The sequence below is a fragment of the Centruroides sculpturatus genome, unplaced genomic scaffold, assembly GCF_000671375.1.
Source record: "Centruroides sculpturatus isolate CEXI.00-Female unplaced genomic scaffold, Cexi_2.0 scaffold2184, whole genome shotgun sequence".
Classification (NCBI taxonomy): domain Eukaryota; kingdom Metazoa; phylum Arthropoda; class Arachnida; order Scorpiones; family Buthidae; genus Centruroides; species Centruroides sculpturatus.
The window spans coordinates 47,024-64,934 of NW_019386314.1; the positions used below are offsets into that span (position 1 = coordinate 47,024).

General features: G+C 27.5%; 1 protein-coding gene across 1 annotated transcript; it reads left to right on the forward strand.

Annotated features, from left to right (window-relative positions):
• The first annotated feature begins 729 nt into the window (after window positions 1-729).
• LOC111614512 (zinc finger FYVE domain-containing protein 21-like) lies at window positions 730-17,869 on the forward strand. The gene is made up of 7 exons (XM_023355885.1): window positions 730-901; window positions 8,040-8,090; window positions 10,100-10,268; window positions 10,515-10,599; window positions 10,976-11,073; window positions 17,372-17,499; window positions 17,589-17,869. Exons 1-7 carry the CDS (start codon window positions 776-778, stop codon window positions 17,622-17,624), a joined length of 693 nt encoding a protein of 230 aa, XP_023211653.1. The 5' UTR covers window positions 730-775; the 3' UTR covers window positions 17,625-17,869.
• Window positions 17,870-17,911: the final 42 nt, after the last annotated feature.

A 17,911-nucleotide genomic window follows, 5' to 3' on the forward strand; every position in this document is an offset into this window, starting at 1 on the left:
AAAATCACTGTATATTGCAGAAAAGGGAAATTAAATAAAATGAGATAAATTAAGATAAAGTGAATTAACGTTGCTTAAATGAAAATGAACTTTATTTTTATATAATTTTTTAATACAATATATCATTTCGTAATTGCTATATTATTCATACAAATATTTCCGATATCCATATGAATCGGCAACGTAATTATATCCTTTCCAGAATAAGAATGCATGCGGTATTTATTAGTCTACATACTTGAAATAAAATAGGTTCTGGGTTTATTACGAAATAAAACATGTATAAGACATATTTAAACTGTTATAATCTGGTTGACATTTTAAGTATTTTTGCAAGATATTTGAGTCTATAAAGAAAAAACTCATAACGTGATGTTTGAATTTTCGATTAGATTGATGGAATAAGGCAATACAACATTTGGGCCATCTGCTAATGGAGAGAGTTCTATGAAGACTTTCTATAGGAAACTATTCCCATTTAGGTATTAGAAACGTAAAGAGTAAACAGAAAAACTCCACATGGTCAACCCGTTGGTGAGGCGCGAACCAGCCACCAACTTTCAGTATTTACGGGTCCTTGAATTTTCGAAGTTCTAAAAAATATAGTTAAATTAATAAAATTTATGTAAAAAATGAAAAAAAAAAAACAATTTAAATTAAAATTTACGAGAAGAGAGAAAATGAAAATAATAAAAAAAAATAAGTAAATAAAATTAGAGAGGGCGTTGGCATCGAAATAGTGGGCGAGACGAGTCTGTTATCGAGTGAGGTTAGAATGGCTGCGGAAGAAAGTAGGAAGAGATTAGTTAAATCTAAAAGTGGTCTTCGAATAGTGAATTTGGACGGATCAAACGCCAGCGCTTTTGAATTAACAGAACCTCAATGGACACCCGACAAAGAGGTATAAAGTTTTGTCAATGATCTTAACACGAGTTCTCGATTATATAACAAATAATTAGTTATTGTTTTACTTTAGTGATTATAAAATTATACTATCGATTATAGTTAATTACTAGACAAAAGAGAGCATGTGTCCTTACTCTGTTAACGTTTTGTTGACGATGATTGAAATTACACGTGATTAGTACTGTGCGCTCTATCCCCCTTTGGATATTTAATTTGAATATTTGTCTTGTAACAGGATATTAAACACTTAAAGTTCTAATCTAATTATTTATAAGTAGTGTTTTCTTAATGAAGAGACATCGTATTAAGAAAATTGACATAATTACGTTTTTGTTGTCAGTTTCCACAAAAGCTTCAGAATAAAACTAAAATTACAAACAAAAATCATTGTCCCAAAATCTAAACAAATAACAAAACAATGTGCTGAAAACAATAAGTGTTTTATGGTAAATGCCATTTTTGTTTATTAATCAAACTTATAGCACTTTCAAAAAATAAGTCTCCGTGATGTAAAAAAAGGAGAATTTTTGGCCATGCTGGTGTGTTCGTCAAGTAAATAGTGTTGAAAACAGTCTTTTTTGGCATTATCCGTGTTTAATAATGAAAATAAATGCGTGAGTACTTTCGACGTTTACAAAAATGCCTTTGTTAGGCAAAAAACAAAAGAATGTTAGTATAGAATGAGTTAAAATGTTCTTAAAATTACATACTGACATTCCAAAATGATGTTTTGTTTTTTGTCTAAGAACACATTTTTGCAAATGCCAAAAGTACTTGTGTGAGCTTTTCTTTTTGTTATTAAACACAGGTAATGCTGAAAAGACAGTGTTTTCGGTACTATTTACTTGAAAATAAGTATCGTAGAAAGAAAAGCTTTTTTAATGTTATAAATAGCATTAGATTATGTTATGTATAAATAAATTTTAGATAGCTAGATTATATAACATTTTCTGTTTATTGCAGCAGAGTATAAAATCATATCAAATTATATTTATGAAATCATATATTATTATGATATAAAATCATATTTAAATATGATTTTAAACTCTGTTTGCTGTGATAAATAGAAAATATGATGACAATTAAAAAAAAATTAAGTTGAATACAATTTTCATTTAGATGAATTTAGCTTTATTTTTTTATTTTTTTGCTGTAATCATATTCTTAGAAAATAGGAAGAGCTATAATTTTGCATTTGTTTATTATCAAGGCTGGTTATACAATTTAATGGATGGAAAATGCTTTTGAATCAAAAATAATAATCTTTAGTATGAATAGTAGCAGTTTACAAAAATTGTTTTATTATTTTAAGTAAATATTTTTTTTCTATTTGCTATATTTGATTAGATTTGTCTTTAATTAATTCTTTACTTCATTTGATATACTTAAAATATTTTTATTATTCATTTCTTCATTTCCTTGTCAATATCAATTATGAATTGTGTAATAGAATTTTACATTTAAAAAATTTTGTTTGCAGGACAATAAAAAAAATAGTAATATTAGTTGCTTCTTGTATGTAGATAATTCTTAAACTTGTAAAAATATTACATTATAAATTTGTTGATTTCAATATAAATGATGATTTGCATTTTTAATTTAAAAATATTTGTTTAAGACTATATTAAATGAATGCTTAATTGTCAGATTCTATGAAACTTCTCAGCTTTGAAAAAGTTAATTCAAAATTAATAAGATGACTTAAGATATTAAATTACAGCAACACAATCAACTACATTGTTAAAATGCCATAATAAGTCACAATATTTATGTTACAGTTAGATTAATTAATTAATTTGGTTTGGAAATGTTTTTTATTTGCTAATTTAAAATGATTGTAAGGCTATTTATATTTTTATATTGATATTCAAACTTCTTATTAATTGATGTTTATATTGGCCAGTCAGTTATGACATCTGTGTGTGTGAACATACAGATGTCATATCTGACCAATAATTTATATATTTCCTTATAGTTTTGAAAATACTTATATGTTTCTACATTGCATTTCTGGTTTGATTATTATTTATTTCATTGAATGTTGTTATAATGCTATACTGTATTTGAGTATATTATAGTGATTGACTGTTTTAACTGATCCTAACAACCTATAAATAATTAATTACATTATTACAGTACTTCACAATTCATTAACAATGATAAGTAATATGATTGATCATTCCAGTTTTTGTGATGATTTTGTTATAAAATTCAAGTTATATATCCAGTATAAAATTTATTTCTATAATCAAAGTTAATTGTCAGTATCAGTTATTGTAATTCATTTATTGAAAACAATGATCAGAATGTTTTAAGAGTAAATTTAAGATCTGAAAGTTTTTATACTTATATGATCATATAATTTTAATATTTCTGTATTAATTCTACAGTGTTAATGTGAGTAAATAAATATTTTTAAATTTATTAATTAGTATGACCTATGTTCTGTAAGTTCATCATTGACTTTCAAATAATTTTTCTTATAAACAAATACCTTTTGTATGACAAATGTAAATTTTCACACATTTTTAATTGAAAAACTAAAATGTAGTAACACCTGTTAGTTTTGTTTTACATAACATCAAAATTATTTGTAAAAATTAATTTTTATTGTGTTCTCTTTCCAATCTATAGTTTAACATTTTAAGTAATATTTTATGCATTGTAATATATTTGCCATAAAACATAAATCTTTCTGATCTTAATATGATATTTCATAATTTTTTGTTTTTAGAATTTTAGTAATGGAACCTCTGTAACATGCAATTGTATTGTTTGATTTTTGACTGAGTTTTTTTATACATTTTTTTCAATACCTTGTCTCTGAAAGTTGGGATTATTATATAATTTTTAGACGATTTAACAAATTACATAAACATTAAAATCAAGAGTTTGAGGATTTTATTATTGAGCATAGCAAAGTAAAGCTCTCTTAGCTATGACTTTGAAGTTTATGCAACAGTTAACTCCTCAGAAACAACTTAACTTATTCAAACTATTTTTTGCATACAAATAGAATCCAATCCAATCTAATAGAGGTCTAGGTCATGATATAAACAGAATTTTAAAATTCAACCTGTGACTAGAATACACAATGTCAAAGTTTACAATGTTAAGTCTATGAGTGAGCAGAGCAAGGTTTCTGACCCAAATGGACAAATCTAGTTTATTTCCTACTTCATGATATTTGATGAAACCAGTTGGTCATCCTTCATTCTATATTTATTGATTAATAATTTTAAAAAATGTATATTTGTTTAATACAGTAAAATGACACACACAGGTTTGAGTTTTAAGATTTATCATTAATTTTTTTCAGAGCTCTTAGTTTCTCTTTAACATTTTTCAGATTTACGATTTCAATTATTTTATTTAAATTGTGGTGATGTAATAATAGCAAATAGACATAACCATTTTTATAAAACTTGTATATTTTATATCTAAATCTTTGCAGTTTAAAATAATTAAACATAGCTAAGGTTACCAAAAATTATATTTTATGAGATATTAATTTTCTTTTTAATAAAATATTTTTTAAAATAGAATAAATAAGACAAATAATAACGTTGCCTTATATTTACAGGGTGACTAATAAATATTTTAAATTTGTCATATATATATGTAAACTATCTTTTCATAACACAGTAAATGTATTGTCTCCAATTTGTTTTATTGTCTTGGGATAGACAGTGGCAATTGATGCATATTATGACAAAATTTTCAAGTACTGTAGAACCTCACTTATTCAGACTATTGAAAGTAAGTCTAGTCTGAATTAGCAGGTTTTTACTTAAATATGTATCGTAAGTCAATACATATAATTATGTAAGATTGGAAGATTAATCTGATTCCATCATTTTAAATATTTTATTTTTTAAATGTATCGTAAGGTCTGAAAAGTGCACTTCATTTTAAATAGTGACATTTTATTGTACACTTTAAACAAGCAAGTACAGTGGTTTCATAAACTTCTATGATGGAAATATAATAGTAGCATCATTCTTAAATGACCATTAATAATTGAATAAGATATTATAGCTTCATAAACACCAGATAATCCAGCAAAAAATGAAGTTTAATTATATTAATGAACATTTTCAACAATTTTAAAATTGTTGAGAATGTTTGTTAATATAATTAAACTTTATTTTTTGCTGGATTTACTAGTGTTTACAAAACTATAGTAGAATCCTTCTTGTCATTGCCAACATTTACTAATCTGAGCTTGAAAAATGAGCTAATTTTTATTTGCAATTTCTTTTCTAACTGTTACTTGATCACATGTTGATGCATATGTCTGAGAGTAAGATAATGGTTGTTAAAGTCCAGATTACAATCAACAAATTCAGTACCTTAAAAAAACTACACAATGCAAAATGCTAGTTTGAATTACTAAATCCAAATTAGCAAAGTTTTACTGTATCTTATAATCATAATTTTTATTTCTGTCAATTGTGATTTGTGTAATCTGTAATAATACTACTTACATATAATAATATTTTTTATTTTTAATTTAGATACATTCTTTAATAGCTTACCACTAACATTTCATCATTATATTAGAAAAATTTTAAATATAAAATTTTGCTATTTGTAATTTTTATTAACTAAAAATTAAAAAATAAAAACATCCATAAAAATAAATAACCAGCAGAAAAAAAAAGTGATAGAACTAATGTTTTGCTTATGTTGAATGTTCATAACAGGCTAAATGACCTTTTTTCTGCTGGTTATTTGGCTTTTGTGACTATTTTTATCAAGTTTACCTAGTTGTGAGTGGTTGTTTTAAAAATACCTGTTAAATTAATTAAATAAAACTTTTTGTGTAAAATTACAGTATGCACCATACTTTTTATGATTATTTTGAAATTAAAATTCTTTTGAAGTTCCTTTTTGTAAAGTTTTTATATTCCTCTTCTTTTATGTCTTCAATTTTAAATAGATTCTCTGATGGCCATGCAGTTGAGATGGCAACTTACTGCTGGGGGAGTCAGGATTGAGTCTGAAGGGGTTGAAAAATTTCAGAATTTTTCAGGGATTGGTCTGGTCTGGATATATCAGGCTCCATTTTTCATTACCTGTCTGTCCCATTGTGGATTTGACCAAATCTATAATGGGCTTGCTAAAAAAAGTCCTCTTGGTACCAACAGAATGGAAAGAGTTAGCATATATAAAAGTTTTTTAATTTTTTTTAAAATTAAGACATTCTTATGAATTAATAATTTACCAATGTTTTTATATTATTTCCTCAAGATAGTTTTTTTTTATTAATTATAACAGAGTGAGCCAAACAATTGCCATAATAAATCAGGCTACTTTGCTGCTGTTATTATTAATAGAGCAGTAAAGTAGCTTAATTCATTATAGCAATTGTTTGGTTTATTAAAAATAATGGGCTGTGAGATGTTTATAGATATATACAAAAGAGTGTTTCAGTTAAGTGTAATGATCCTTTTATATGTACAATACAGTATTTTTTTCCATAATCTTATCTAACTGATAATATTTCTGTTATAAAAACTTGAAATAACAGTAATTTTAAAGGTTATTAAAAAATTTTGAAATGCTTATCTTTGTTGATAAACATATGATTAAATGCTGACTGTTTGAAATGTGAAATATCTTTAGAATGAGTTCATTCTAAAAACAAATATTTGGCACCAAGTTGTGACTGATCCTATTGCTGAGGAGAAGAATTATTCTGTGTTGAAATCAATTTTGTTTTTTTGAATGATGTAATTTTATTTCCCCGGCTGTTTTGTATGGAAATCATAACAAGGGAAAGTATGGGAATCATGTCAAATTTGATTCTCTGAGTCTTTGAAAATCTTCGTGTTTTGAGATCTCCTGAATCCAAAAAAGTAAAACAAAACTAACAAAAAATTCCTGCATGTGTGTGACGTCTATTTTGCTTAATATCTTAGGATAGGGTAAAAATTAAGAAATCTAATTAGGCATGGTGGCTTGCATATGAGGGGCATTAATGCTATTAAATTTTGGAAGTGGAAAACAACAAGCACAAAATGTACTACGACAGAACTATAATCACAGATAAAACAATTTACCACAACAGACCAGACTCGTTGACAAACACAATAAAATCACATACATTATAGACATATCCATTCCAAACACTCACAATATACAAAACACATGCACTGAAAAATTAGCAAGTATACAGAATTTGCCCAGGAAATAAGGCATCTGTGGAGGATAGAAAAGGTGCTTATTGTACCTGTTGTTCTCTCCTCTATAGGTAATACCACACACACTACACAAAAGCCTGGGAACATTACAATTGAATAGAAATACATACATCACACTACAGAAGACCACTATATTGAATACATGTCATATTAGGAAATTCCTGAATACAGACACTGACACACTTATTTAATTTTAGTTTTGTTTTGGTTGCTATGCCTTGACTCTGGTCTGGCATAGTACACAGCCACTGGTGTCAACTGAGTATAACCCACTAAACCCAACGTAATAATCCAGTGATACTAATTATTCCATAATTATATTTTGTGTAATAAATAATAAACACATTTAATTTTCCTTTGTTTATTATTAAGAATTAATTTATTGTATAAATTGTGCCTGATGATGATTTTTCAAAAGGATCAAAAGCACTTGTTTACAATTAAAACAAATGCTGGAAAAATTAAAGATATTTACTATGATCATGAAATTATAGAAAGTTGAAATGATTCACGTTTTAAAAAAATTTCAGTATATTTGAATAAAATCAACAGATGACCATCATATTTCACCAAATTATTTACTTTATTGCCAAATAGTTGTTTTGAAGGATACCATCTTATTTTTAGCTGTAACTTAGAATATTTATTTTTGCATGTACAGTATATTACGAAATTTATTTTGTTATTAGATAGATAAAACTACTAATAATGATCTTGTGGTCAAGGATAGTAAATCTTATCTTGATTACAAAAATTTCAGAACTAAATGTTTTGTTCATACTTGAGAAATTAGAATATCAATTTAAGTTTCTCTCATAAGTTTTTTTTTTTCTTTTACTCACAAATTTAAACTTTATAATGCAGCAAAAATATGTGAAAAAATCATAATAAATATTTTTCTTACATTACTTTCACTTTTATTTTTAGAGTCCAGATTGTGCCAAATGTCATATCAGATTTGATCTTTTGACTCGAAGGGTAAGTCAACTAACATAAGTAATAGAAATTTTAAATATGTTGAATTAATATACATTTATCTTTTAACTCAAATAATCATTGTTGATAAAATAAATTCTCGGGAAACTGTTTAAACTGTTTATTTGAAGTGGTTTGAATTATATAAGCTTGAATTGAGAGAGAAAATTTTAATGCAGATATTTGAAGGCTATAAATTAAAATTTTGGATATGTACAAAAAAAATGTTTTTTTGTTTCATTTGCTGTTTAAATACTTTCATAGTTTCTTGCATTATCTCTACAAATTAAAACAAATAAATTTTTAAGTAGCGTATTTAAAAAATATATAGGAAATAGGATTTTTTATTTATTTTGCACAGATTTTTAAGTAATAAAATAACAGGAACAAGTATTGTTTTTCGAAGTGCAAGTTAACACAAATAATCAAATTCAGAAATTTTATATATTTATTTACTTACAAATTCTCTGTGATATTTTTGGCAGTGTTCCTGTTACTTTATTGATACAATTTACCATGACATATGTAAATTTTTAATTAATGTAAACAGTTAATATTAAAAATAATAAAAAACATTTTAAAGGTATAACATACATTATTTAATCAAAATGTTTTGTAATATATATAACTTATAACTGCATATATTTATTAATCAGTATTTATAAAACATAAAGTTTATAATTCTACTTTCATATATTCTAATTTTGTACAGTTCTATCCATATAAAACTTTACAAAATTAAAAGTAATTATTTTCTGTGACATATTTTTTAAATTGTGAAGATTGTTGCATTCTTGTGGCAGTAATACCATAAAAAAATATTGTAAATATACGATGATGACATTTAATTTGGTAATTGAAATATTTCATAATTCTTAAAGTTAGGGATGCTGTTTTTAATATAAAGGCAAACAACCACTGGATTACATTGGACTACTTTTCCACAATTATATTTAATTAATTGCTAAATAATTTGTAACTAGAAGGAGGAATGATGTTATGATTTTTGTTTATACAGTATATATGTGTGTGTGTGTATATACATATATGCCATTTTTAATGTTTTAATTACGTTGTCTTTTAGTGCTGGTATAATTATTGCAATTTGTAACTCTATGACACTAAATATTTCACTAAATATGCCACTAATGGACTTAGTTTCTTTCTCATCCTGTTTACTCTACCTTAATCTACATTTTATTTCAAAGGATATTAAGTGTATAGCCAATTGAATATTTCAAAGTGAGGCTTATGATTTTCTTTTAACCACTTTAAATTCAAATGGTTTAACTGATTTTAAAGCTTTGCATTTGTCTTTTTTTTATGACTTCCTTGTGAAATATCTGTAATGTAAAATTATTCTATTAATGAGCCATGAACTGTGTTAAATATTTATTTCAAATGATAGAATCTCTACATAATAATTATTCAAGTTATAAAGATATTACTTCAGATTTAAAATTTGCAATGATGTTGAGGAAGTACATCCTAATATATCTATCAGTTTGTTAAGAGATATTATGAATTGTTAACCTAATATTTCAATTTAATTAAAAATTATTAGCTTATAATTTTAAGCAAGTTGAAACCAAATGATTTTACAGTTCTAATCATTTTTGAAGTATGATACACTAACTGCAAAATATTCGTTTTTGTGGTTAAGAAGCCAAGTTTTTGGTTAATTATACATTATTAAACTTTCAGAGTGTTTGTACTTTTAAACTTAATTTTCTTTGTAGTGTTACAGCGAATTCTGTACATATATTTTTTCTTCATTCTGTTTCTATAGTTTTTCTGTTATTCTATCTGGAATGCAGTTTTAAATGCCAAATCATGTATTTACTGAAATAACGTTCTTTAGCTTTACAACAGATCTTATCTAGAAATACATTTATCTTATGCATTTATCTGAATAAAATGTTATATTATGAATTTATCTTTACAGAAGATTATGCAACATATATTTCTGTTGTTATTAATTTTTTTCATTTAAAAATTATTAATTGTTTTAGCATCACTGTCGTCGATGCGGTCAAATCTACTGCAGTCACTGCTGCGAACAGAAAGTACCTCTTCCTCGAATGTGTTTTGTTGATCCTGTTCGTGTCTGTGATGAATGTTCTGAAATTACAACAAAAGAAAATGAGTTCTATGAGAAGCATTTAAAAGTTCTTGTTAGTGGTAAATATTAAATTAATTGAACTGATTTTATTTTGAATAAAAAATCCAATTGTTTCAATTATCAAGAGTTTTTTGATATTTAATTTCATATTGTTTAAATGTTATCTCAAGTGATAAAAATGTAATTTCTTATCATTATTAAATATTTTTGAAATTATAAAATATTGAAAAATATCTTATTATATTTCTTTAACCTTTCTTGTAGAAATGTTACTAATTTATAATTCTAATTTACCTAAATTATAGGGGCAAATTTCCTTCTAAATAAAACAGATGATATGGGAAATGTCACTACAGTTCCCTTTTTTTGTCGTTTATCATCTGATCACAGGTATATTTTAATAAAAATAATTTTTAAATTTAGCAAATTTTCATTCTTAATTTTTCTTAAAAACAAATATATTAAGGAGCTATGTAATTTTTATTTTAAATCAAACAGAAAAAAAAAACATTTAAAAATTTTTGAACACAAGATCCAAAATAGTTCAAGAAGACTACTCATATTTCTTCAATAAATGGTTTACAAAAATGTTAATTTAGAATGCTTTTTCCTTAAATTTTTTTTGATCTTGTGAAATTCTTGAATATTGGCCAATATTTCCAACATTGTTAAATGATTGATACATTTATTCATTTGTAAAACAATATGTAATAATAAAATAGGAAAAGAAAAATATATTTAATATCTTAAAAAATGTTTTTTGTAGGGTGATATTATTTGATGGAGGAAGTGCTTGGGAGCAAGATCCAATTTCTTTATCATCAATTCGATCTTCCAAACCTATGGGAGTGACAAATAGCTTTGGTATGTTATTAAGTTTTATTTAGGATTTCCTTAATTTAATCAAAGATTATGTATATTACATTTTGTTTTTATTTCATTCAAACAATTGTTCTCAAAACAGTCTGTAAATTAACTAACTCTTTCAATGGTAAGTTTAGATTTTTCCTGGCAGTGCCTAGCAGCAGGCCTTTCCAGACAAGTTAATCATTTCAAAGCTATTAAGTACAAGAAATTCTTAGGAGAGCAAGCATTTTTGAAAATAGCAAACAAAAACTTCTCTTTTGTGCCAGTAAAAGTGTCCTCTGTCCAATTCTTATCCTGTAAAAAATCATTGTAGTTGCATATTGAAATATTTTCTATTCACTAACCGAACATAAGAGATAAAATAAACTGTGGTGGTGCATAAATACAAAGCATATAATTATATATATATATATATATATATATATATGTATGTATATCTGACTGTGTGTCTAGCTATATATATAGTCAGAGAGACACTATCAATAACACTGAAGCTGTGATGCTGATATCTCAGTACCACCTATTTACTTTTTAACCAGTTTTTAAAATTAACTTTATAATTAAAGAGAATCCCTATTCATGTTTAAAGTTGTTTAAAAAAGTTGTTTTTACAGTATTAAATAGATTTGTCTTCAATCAAATTTGTTATCTAATATTTTCCAACTAAACTTCATATTCCCACTGCAAAGTTTATTTCTCAAATAACCTTTATATTATGTAAAAGTAGATTTTCTTCTGAAGCACAAATCAAACTATCCTTCACACCTAATGAAAAATTGACAATTTGCATCAATCAACACCAAAAGTAAATGTTTTAAATGCACCAAATAATTTATTGGTGTTGCTAATGGTTTTCTAATTTTATATTTAAATTATATTAAAAACACTTACCAAACTAGAAAATCCAGCATTAAAAAGTTAATTTCAGAAATACAGTTGACCCCCATAACACGGGTTCCTATAGTTCGGATTCCTATATCACGGCAAAAAAATTGCGATAGTATTTGTACAAACATGCTAAAAAAAACTCGTATAATTCAGTAAAACGTCATTGCTGACTCGTGTCACAACAGGATTGGTCGCATCTAGACCAGTAGCAATATTGTACAAACTGTTGAGTTTAAACGAGCAGCAGACCTACTAAAAACCATTTATTATTTAACGTCCATAAAAATTATATTTATATTAATGATGTCTCCAAAGTTCAGCAAAAAAAATAATTTATCAGGAAGCATGCGCGCACCATTCGATGACAAGCTCCACGATGAAAACAATCTTAAGCAATGGCGTCATCGAACAGTACACACTCGGTAAGTAATCCTACAATTTTTTGTTTAGAGCATAGTTTATATGGATTATTCCCAAAAAATTATATGTATTTTGGAAATGTTGAGTCGAAGTAGTCTAGGATTGATTAATTTTATGGAAGAAAACCTTTCAAACAGCCGTAGTCTGTAAACTGTATACATGCTGGGCTGTGATTAGCTCATGTATTCAAGGACTCTTAGAACATCAATTTCATAAAGAACGGAATGTATCTACCATGTTATAGGGGGGGTCAACTGTACATTTTACTGTTGGATTTTCTGGTTTGGTCAGTGTTTTTAATATTACATTACATCCAGTTCTTAGTTATTACAATTGAATTTATTATACCTACATATTATGTTTAGAGTATATATAAATTATATCACTAAATGTAGATAAATTAAATAACAGCCTTCTTATAGAGAATATTATAGATAGGCATACAAATCTATTGTACAGGGAATAGCAGACAACAGGTGAGAGAACATTGTTTAAGTTGTTTTATCTTTATATTTCAATATGGTAGTGTGGTATGGTATAGTTGTGATTCATTTTTGGTGTCATTCTACACTATTTTTTGTCTTCACATTCAATAATTGAAATTATAACAATACAAACCAAAAACACTTTCACATGTATATATATGAAAACAGGAACTTTTATTAAAAAACCCTGAAATTCAATGGGCATATATGCTAGTTTAGAAAGTTTACTAGGCTAATCTGTGGACCACTTGTCTGTGGACCATACCTTGAGAATCTCTGTGTTAAAATGTATTTAAATAAAAGAATATCTAAGATTTTTCCAATTTTTGGGCTACAATTTGAAAAAATTGTAACCTATAAATTTCTGTAGTAGTCTGTCCATCTGTCTCTTTCCTTAATCTTGAAAATTGAGTTAAGTAGATGAAAGATGAGACCAGATATGGAAACCTTAGGGGCAGGAGGGTCTGATTAACTATATACGAACTTCCAATGTGTACCGGAAGCCATATTATTTCAATTCAAAACTTTTTTCCCGAAAGGAGAAAGATAGATGACTGACACAACTCTGTTGTTAAAGGAGACGTATAATGTACAGGGGCAAGACACTACTAATAATTTGAGATGGAGAGCATATAATTTAAATTAAATAAATTAAAGATATGATTAAAAATTGCAGCCTGGTGTTGTGATGATGTTGCAATTAATAATTGCTCATTTTAACATAGTTCTTTAATATTATTTTGTATTTAAATGTAATTTGCTGTTTGAAAAGAAATCACAATAAGTCAAATAAGTTAAAATTAGTGATGTAACGAATATTCGGTTACTATTCGGTATTCGGCCTATTTTTCACTATTCGGCCGAATACCGAATATTTAATCACTATTCGGCCGAATACCGAATATTTAATCACTATTCGGCCGAATACCGAATACTAAAAAACAGGAGTAATAATAACAAAAACGCAGTAAATTAATCGTTTTGGTATTTAGATTTAATGTTATCGAGTTAGTGTTGTTTGTTTATATTTATTTATAACTTGTAACATGCACAAAATAAAAAAGAAAATAATATTAGTCACATGTATTCACAATTTATAATTACAAAGGTCAGCACACGTACATGTCTATCGTTGGAGAATCCTCGCACATCTGAGGATCTGACCCTGCCTATCCTCCTTTTTAAGCGCTCATCTTTGCTCTTCCCTTTCTCTTTCCTCTATCGCTCTAATCCATGTATGCCTGTGCATACATCATAATACGCGCTCACGATACTTTCGATTCGTCACTTTTCCGTCCTAGAGTTCCCATTTTACAATTACGTGACTCAGTCTGGTGATAACGGAGAAAAAAGACAGGACGTCGATATAAGTCACAGTTATGATTTCACAGATTTGAGACAGCTTGGTAGCCCGAACTGCCCCAGGCTTTCGCCCGTGCACGCTAAGTGACTTACATTACAAGCATTTAGCTTTCCGAAGACTATGACAACAATTGTTTGGCATTGACTGCCGCGAATTTCGTGCCAATAAGCTGCCTCGACTTGTTCGATTATGTTATCAACTCAATTTCATATTTATTTTCACATTTTTACTTCGCGGTCCTTCTCTGTTCTTTTTCCGTTATTTACATGTGTAAGTCATTTCATTGTTATCCACATTTGATATCATCATTTATTGCATACTTCCATGACACTCTTGTCTGTCCGCTACAACTGCCAAGAATTAACGCGATTGGCGAAGCGTAGTGACAGCGGGCCAATAGAGAGCAGGATCCTTGCCATAATGNTTCACCGGATGAAAATTTATTTTAATCACAAAAGACACAGTCTGTCCAAAAATTATTTTTTGAAACCACCATTTATTCTACATGGCGAAATTCTACAAACAAAACTTTTTTAGAAGTAATTCGTCACCAGAGGGATAAGGCCAAAATTTACATTTAACAGCGCATTTATCAAGTGAATATAAGGACTGAAATTCCCTAACTGGAAAGGATGCAAGTTCAAGACATCTGTAAGGCCGCCAGTTCCAATTTTTTACTTTTAATGTTTTAATTAGATATTTTTGTGTGTTTTTTAAAGAATGTTTTAGCCTGACGACCTAGTAGCCTACAAAGAAAGGTCAGGTTGGTCGATGGTGTTCTGGAACACATGATCAAAATAAATGGTGGTTTCAAAAAATAATTTTTGGACAGACTGTGTCTTTTGTGATTAAAATAACTGATTGCTTTAATTTTTCAACACATTTATACCAGTACAATCAAAAGGTTCAAAGTCTAAGCAGATTGTGAACAAATACATTTATTAAGAAAATTATTATGCACATCCATTTTTGACTTAATGTCCCTCGGCCGCAAGGCACTGTTGCCAATGTCAATATAACTGCTGTATATGCTCTTGAAAAGCATTTTCTGGAATTACACATTACATCTGCTGCGATGTAGTGATGACCTTTATGGATAATCAGAACTGTTGTCCATAACATTGTTTCATACAGCCAAAAAGGAAATAATTGCACAATGCCATGTCAGATGAGTATGAAGGATGTGACAAGACTTCTGTGTATGTGTTTTGCCAGCTTAGTTTGCACCAGAAGAGAGTGATATATGGGAGCATTGTCATGCAGGAAAAACCAATTGTTGTTATGCCACAGCTCAAGTTGCTTGAAGAAATTCTGCTTCATCTATATCAGTGTTTGCCAAACTTTTTTACCTCACGGCACACCAAATAAAAAACCCGACAAAATTAAATATACTTTATTAGTATGAATAAGAATAAATAAATTCTTAGTATAGTAAAAATAAAATAACATTGTTTTATCTATTTATAAAATATGTAGATAGGTAATATAAATAATAATTTTATTAGTGAGAAGGATGCAATTGATTTTGAGAAAGAATTATGTCAAAACAAAGCTCTAAATTAGATATACACATAACTCCTCATCTACCATCTGTAATCTTTCCCTTTTTTTTTTCTTTTCATTTCATTTCCATAAGTGTCGAGAAACCTAATTCACAAAGATACTATGATCTAAAAGACAATGGAGATTTAATGGCTGTAGTAGCTAATCAAGGATATTGGCTCCAATTCAAAATTCTGACAATTCTAGTACAGCCTTTTTTTCTCACTATGCATAGATGGAGCACCATCAGTCAAATGCTAATACAAGTTTGCCACTGCATGTGACTTTTCCCTCTCAATGTGTCTTTTGGTGTACCAGGTTAAAGACATTTTCTCCTCTCATTCTTTCCTTCAATTCACAACAAAAGAAAAACTGACTTATGATTTTACCAGCTCTAATTATTTGCAGAAATGTAATTAGTTGAGCTTTGTTGCTGATGTCTGTACTTTCATCGATTTGTAAGGCCCACAAGTTATTGAGTTCATCTTTTGCTTCAGTGAAATGCTCACAAAGCTGATCATCAATGTCTTACGAAATGTATTGAATTTTACGAGAAATTGTAAGGGCTGATAAAGGAATGGTCTTAGTTTGTTTGATGGCTTCATCACTAATCATTGTGCCAACGGCAATCTCCAAGGCTGGTAAAATAATGTTTTTGGCATCAGAATGTGTTTTTTTTTTTTAATTAAATTAATGCATTTCAAAATATACTGTAGTATTAAAATTTAATACTAATTAATTATTTAATAATTAAAAATGCTGAAAATCATCATTAATTAATGAAAATGGTTTTTCAACATCAAGACTTAAAATATAATTTAGATTTTGAAAACTTTATTTTTACTCTTAGATGGTCCATGGTGTCTTTGCACATTTTTACTTATACAGGTATACCTCGCCTTACGTCGGTAATTGGTTCCAGGAAAACGACTTAAGTCAAAAAACGACGTAAGTCGAATTTACTTGTCTCCAAATCTACTTGTCACTAGGCTAAACCGTAAATTACCATTCCCGGTTCTGTATTTTATTTATTAATGCATTTTTAATAATATATGGTTAGTATGCATCTATTTTAAGCTTACAAACAAATAAATTTTAGTTTTTAATATAGTACAGAAAAAGTAATCTAAATTTACGAATGCATGTACAGTACTGTAAATACAGTACATACTTGTAAATGTATATATTTTAATATGATTTTATGTTCTTTAAACATTTTTCTAGTGATATTACGACTTCAATATTTATGGCGGACAGACGTAAAGTCGAATAAAATGACTTAAACTTGATTTTTATTTTTCCATATACTTTTTTGACAAACGACGTAACTCGAAACGACGTAAGTCGAGGTATACCTGTATTTTTAAATCATGTGCTGTGAGAGATTTCAGGTGCACTGCAAAAGATTAAAAATTTGGCAGACACTGATCTACATGAATCAATTTGTCAAATGTAGAGAGCTGAAGAATAAAATACAACAAATAATAACAAAACCAGTTGTTTTATATTGTTGTTTTTATTCAAAAATATATATTTGTTAATGAAAATCTGTGTAATTCATAAAAATGAATTATTACTTAAATTCTGTTCTGTATAGGTGCCACAGATATTTCTGGAATAGTTATTTCATATAATACCGAGGATGAAGAGAAATCATTAACGCTTTCAGTTGCTCCTGTTCCCAACCATAAGCAATCGATTGCATGGATTTCTGCTTTGCAGAAGGTAATTTTTACTTTCATTGTTAATTTTATTATGAAATTTGTAAAATTATTTCAAAAAATTATTATTATAATGTTTTAAATTAATTTCAGGCTTTAAAATTAATTGTTGACATCAAGGAATCATAAGTCTTCCAAAATAAAAATCGAATATCATTACCATTTATGGTAAACTCTCCTCCTAATCATCTGCCATAATATCAATTACTGAACAAGTAATAATGCTGTATTATATTTATTTGTAAATACATTATATACACATAACACAAGTTAAATATATGTCATATGGGACAATCGTATCGAGACAGTCAATCAAAAAATATGAAATTTGTTATTGTATTGGAAATGATATATATTTTTGTGAATGGGACATTATAAAGGAAAAACCAATTGTTGTTATGCCACAGCTCAAGTTG

Bases quoted from the DNA above. Each gene is read 5' to 3' on its own strand.
- LOC111614512 (XM_023355885.1), top strand. From the start codon at position 776: ATGGCTGCGGAAGAAAGTAGGAAGAGATTAGTTAAATCTAAAAGTGGT. The intron at 8,091-10,099 runs GTAAGTCAACTA...TAATTGTTTTAG, and splicing joins TTGATCTTTTGACTCGAAGG to CATCACTGTCGTCGATGCGG. The intron at 10,600-10,975 runs GTATATTTTAAT...TGTTTTTTGTAG, and splicing joins CGTTTATCATCTGATCACAG to GGTGATATTATTTGATGGAG.